General features: G+C 44.7%; 1 protein-coding gene across 1 annotated transcript; it reads right to left on the minus strand.

The window, feature by feature from the left end:
* Positions 1–1,641: 1,641 nt before the first annotated feature.
* ID2 (inhibitor of DNA binding 2) lies at positions 1,642–5,178 on the minus strand. Its single transcript, XM_040348647.1, has 3 exons — positions 4,700–5,178; positions 4,378–4,439; positions 1,642–2,229 (listed from the first exon to the last, which is right to left on the minus strand). Exons 1-2 carry the CDS (start codon positions 5,060–5,062, stop codon positions 4,383–4,385), a joined length of 420 nt encoding a protein of 139 aa, XP_040204581.1. The 5' UTR covers positions 5,063–5,178; the 3' UTR covers positions 1,642–2,229; positions 4,378–4,382.
* Positions 5,179–5,468: the final 290 nt, after the last annotated feature.

Consider the following 5,468-nt stretch of genomic DNA (forward strand, 5'->3'; position numbering starts at 1 on the left):
ACTATGTTAATAAATTTTATCAATTTTTTATATATTTACTCTCTTTATCTACTTATCTTGTACCGGAAAAGTCCTTTTGCCCATTTTCTTTCCTTTGGGTTCTCTCGGGTTTAGGGGTCCCTTGAGCCCTACCTCTATTCAGTTAAGTCAAGGATGATGGTACCACTATTAACCAAAATAATGTGTATTTTATCGAAGAGGCCAACAATTAATTTTGGTTAGTACATGGGTCAGATAGCATTCAACCTCTAAGTGTTGGCATATAGGCTTCAAAAAGAGCAAGGTTCATTGGGTTTTGAGCTCTACATCAACACTGCAGACAAAGATTTGAAGTGTTGCACCAACTATGCAGGTAGTTTTTTTTCCCCCACACATTAGTCCCAAAATCTGCTCTGTCCAGCATCTTCTGGTCAGCCATAAGGGTAACTAGAAATAGCTGATCATTTAAAGATTACATGGTACTTCTACAGGCAGCCCCACGTTGAGCAAATTTTTATTTACTGTATTTATTGGTGTATAACACGCACCCTAACTTTAAGAGGGAAGCTTCAGGAGAAAAACTTTCCACAACCCCCTCCGTATAACACGCAGGCACAGTTTACCCTAAATTTTCAGGATAAAAAAGTGAGTGTTATACGCCAATAAATATAGTACTTGAAATCCAGCTCGCACTGTGGGTGTGTTTAGTGAATTACAGTGGCCAACATGGGTATATAGTGGTTAAACCAGGTATGGTCCTAAATTATGTGCCAACTACATTCTCCTGTATGACCAGCTTAATACTTTACATTGGGTTAATTGTATAATGTACTCAAATTGGATGACTTGTCAGACGACACCAGGTCTACCACCATAAGGATAGACTAACTTGGATAAGGAGTTCTCAATCTTACTACAAGCATAAATAATGCTGGACACCAATGCAGAGGTCAAACTAGGGTAAAATAACCTAGAATTCTCCAACTGGATCTTGGGAAAAAAACAAAAATCCTATTACGGGAATAATTCAATTCTTATGGGAGACGTTAAGTCTTTTTCCAAGAGGAGCCAAGGTTTAATCAGTAACATAATGGTTATTTCAACCCAACTCCCATTACTCCAGCCTGATCTAGAGAAAAAAAAAAAAAAGAAGTGGGTCATTGAGTGCAACCTATTCCCCAGTCACCTAATAAAACCCATGACATGCAAAGGCAGCTGCTTTGGGTGCAAAGAATTTATATCTCCAACACCTCCCAACCATATACAGCCTATTTTGAGGGGACAGAAGGACAGCAAGTCACTTCCAAGCTGGTACACACAAGGCTGGGGAGTGTTACAAGTTTCTTTTATGTTCTGCATGGTTTGTTCAATAACCTTATAGATCATGTGTGACCTGATCCAACTGAGCAGGGCAAAGTCTGTTAGACAATCATTTACTTGCTCAAGTCAATTAGTGTGATTCATATAAAAGGATCTGGAGGAATATCTGTACACAGGTAAAAGGATTTTCGTTAACTATTTAACATATTACGCAATACCTTTATTAGAATAAGCCCACAAAGACTAAAAACTTGTTCATTTCAATAAACACCATTGATTTATTTTGTATAAAAAAAAAAAAAAAAGAAAAAAAAAAAAAAAAAAAAAAGCTTACAACCAAACTTTTATAAAAAGTTTAGCATGATTAAATTCTTATTACACATTTTGCAGAAATCAAAATCTCTGCCACTGTACAAGGGAGGGGAAAAGACTTGGAATGTTAAAGAGTTCACAATTTTCTCATTTAATAATCTATGTACACGCACATCTTTAATTTCAGTCTTGGAGGAGACATCTGATCCCATACAACTTTAACTCCCGTCCACGTTGCCTGATGCTTCACCTTTTATTAAATAAAAAGGCATTAAAATAGCTGTTGGTAAAGTGGCAAATCCCTTGTGGTAACTTTTTTTTAGCTTCCACTCCCCATTGCAGGAGAGAATAGTAGATTTCAAGCCTTCCCTGTATTAGGAAAGGTGAATTAAAGTCTTTCATAAATAAGCAGTCCAAAGCTTGGCTGGGAACAAAATAAAAAAATTCAGGGGTTGGGGGGGTGGTAAAAAAAGAAATAAAAACTGGATGCGAGTCCCTTTTCATAGCCACACGGACCCCCCCTCTTCCACAAGCTTCTGTACAAATGCAGTACTCAAATAATGAAATAGAGAAGTCTTGTAGCCATGTTGTGCAAAGAAAAACAGTCAATCGGAACACCTGCAAGAGATTGAGAAGGAGGCCTTTAGTGGAAGCGATCAGTGAGGAGACAGACTGGCGCCAGTGAGGAAGCCACACTGAACATTTAACCAAACACTCACTGGGGGCGAACCCAGTCCTCCAGATGTACACAGGAGCTGGAGGATTAACCCTTCCCACGCTACAGGCAGCTTCACCCACACTGCTAGGTCACATGCTAGACCCCACACATCTCCGATCACCCCATCAGACTTACTACAACAGTCTACAGATCACATACAACACACTCGTATACAAACAGCACAATAATACATTTAGAAAGGAAACAAAATCATTTGTCCAATTTTGCTGCAAGGTACTTGGACCAATAAGGGTCATGGTGGGCATAAAAAACAAAGGAGACCAGGGCATTGAGCACCGGTTATAAGAAGCGACACCGTAAGCGGAGTATGGAATAAGATCGGGGCAGGCTGCTGGGTATAGTAGTAATTATTAAAAATGGACACAGCATAATAATGAAGACTAGTACATGCTGCTAGGCACTGCACAGGTGATAAGGACATGGTGGGCATTAAAAAATAAATAAAACTATATAAGACTGGGCAGGCTGCTTAGGCACAGCACTGGTTAAAGCAGATAAAAAAAAAAAAAAAAAAAAAAAAAGGCGTTTAAGCCATTCTCTCTTGGATCTACGCATGTAGGCGCCAGTGTACTGCTTGCATCAATTATTTGATTAAATGCAGCCACTTAAACGTGATGGCAGGAGCCCACAAACATTTAAGGCATTAGGGCTGACTCTCCGCCACTTACTCTGCCTCTGACAGAAGGGAGGAAGATGGACCGCTCAAACTGAATGGGAAGTATAAATCGAATGTTCAGCTATGACAGCACATCCAACAGAGCGTTCACCAGTCTAATAGACCTTTAGCATATCCGAAATTCAATTTCCTAATAGGACGTGCCATAAATCTGAACATTCAGTACCCCAATATCGCAGTCATTCTCAGCCAGGGTTCAATTTTACAGTTTGGGTTCTTGAAGCTGTAACTGATTGACCTCCTATTTAATAGTGTCTGCATAGTTCCGGGGCCTGTGCCACTTGGCAGAGCCAGCTGCATGACACCAGTTATCTTTATAGCCATCTGTAAAGGGGTGCATGCTACCTAATGACCACCCAACGGTAAGGGGGTGCATTCTTCCCACTGACCACCCAACTGAAGGGGGAATTCTCACCAACTTGATAAGCATTCTTCCCCATTGACCAAAGGGGCATTCCTCCCCACCCAAGTGCAAAGGACATTCTTCCTACTAGCCACCAATGTAAGGAGCATTCTTCTCCTTTAATCACCCAATCGAAGGGGGCATTCTTCCCATTGACCACCCAACTGCAAGGAGCATTCTCACCAATGTAAGAAGTATTCTTCTCCATGGACCAATCAAAGGGAGCATTCCCACGACCACCCAACCGAAGGGGGGCATTCCTCCCCGCGTGAGGGGCATTCCTTCCACTAGCCACCAATGTAAGGAGCATTCTCACCAACGTAAGAAGCATTCCTCCCCACCGACCACCCAACTGAAGGGGGCATTCCTCCCCACCGGCCACCAACGGAAGAAGAATTCTTCCCCATTGACCACCCAATCGAAGGGGGTATTCTTTCCACTGACCACCAATTAACAACTTTTAGCAGGGATCTGAAAATGTCAAACGGTTCCTCTAGGATACAAAGGGGGTACTAGAAATGTTCAGATTGACAGCAGATCCCAACGGAACCTTCAGTAGGTCCATTAGAACGTCCAGAACTGATGAAACGGCGTAGCCTAGTAGAAGGTTGAGTATCTTTCTCGGTGAGGTTGATCATCCTCACCCCAGCCACCCCACATACATGCACCCCGCAATCACACCCCGCAATCACACCTAGAAGGTTGAGTATCATCCTCACCCCACATTCACACACCCCGCAAGACACCTCGAAGGTTGAGTATCATCCTCACCCCACATTCACACACCCCGCAAGACACCTAGAAGGTGGAGTATCATCCTCACCCCACATTCACACACCCCGCAAGACACCTAGAAGGTTGAGTATCTTTCTTGGTGAGGATGATCATCCTCTCCCCAGCCCCCCACATACAAGCACCCCGCAATCACATCACACATTAGACACTCACCATTTTTAAGGACAAAGAGCTTTGCTGTCATTCGTGATAAACTCTGCCGATAAATCAGACGCCTGCAAGAGAAAACAAGCACGTGTAAGAGGATGGGAGCCAACAGAGGCTGACAGTCTGCTAGGAGAGGGGGAGGAGGAGGAGGGGAGCACATACACAAAGCAGCAGGGGGAAGAAGGAGGAGAGGAGACACCTGGCTATGGGGGTAATAGGGGATGGGGGGGTACAAGTGTGTGCAGTCCAGATGGAGGAGAGCCAGGACAATGCATGTACAGAGGATGCATGGGATGTAGGGATCATCATAGGGATCAGCTCCCCGTACCTGCAATGTCAGGATACTGATGTCTGTGTTGAGGGTGGTGAGTGGGGTCCTGGTGCTGGAGGGTGAAGAGGAGGAGGTGGTGCCCATCCTCGGGTGGTGCAGGCTGACGATGGTGGGGTGTGAGTCCAGGGCGATCTGCAGGTCCAGGATGTAATCGATGACATGCTGCAGGATTTCCATCTTGCTGACCTTCTTGTTCTGGGGGATGCTGGGCACCAGCTCCTTCAGCTTGGAGTAGCAGTCATTCATGTTGTACAGAAGGCTCATGGGATCGTCCACCGGCGTTTTGCTCCGGGAGATGCCCAGGCTGTGCTCCGTTATGCTGCCTTTCCTGACGGATCGGACGGGGCTGAAAGCTTTCATAGTGCCGACTCTATAGACAGGGATTCCCCGAAACACAAGACACAGACAGGGAGACGATCGCTCAGCGGTCCCTCTCCACTTCTCACACTCCTTTCTATTTTCCTTTTCTAGATTAGCTCAGAATGAGCTGCAGGACGCTCGGCATTCACTTATATACCCCAGCGCGAGGCGAATGACAGGTGGGCGGTACACGGCGTTCTGGTTGGCTGGAAGGAACGGCGGAGATTTGTGATTGGAAGGGGATTAGACTCACGGAATGCGAATCCCTTCCGCGTTCTAAACCAATTAAGGACAGCGGGGGGCGTGTCCGTGTGATCTCAGCTGTGCTAGTAAATAGACTGCGATGGATTCATACTGTCAGAGCGCAGAGTGCAGACATGACATAGAGGAGGACATGACATGAGGA

The sequence above is a fragment of the Rana temporaria genome, chromosome 4 (genome assembly GCF_905171775.1).
Source record: "Rana temporaria chromosome 4, aRanTem1.1, whole genome shotgun sequence".
NCBI lineage: Eukaryota > Metazoa > Chordata > Amphibia > Anura > Ranidae > Rana > Rana temporaria.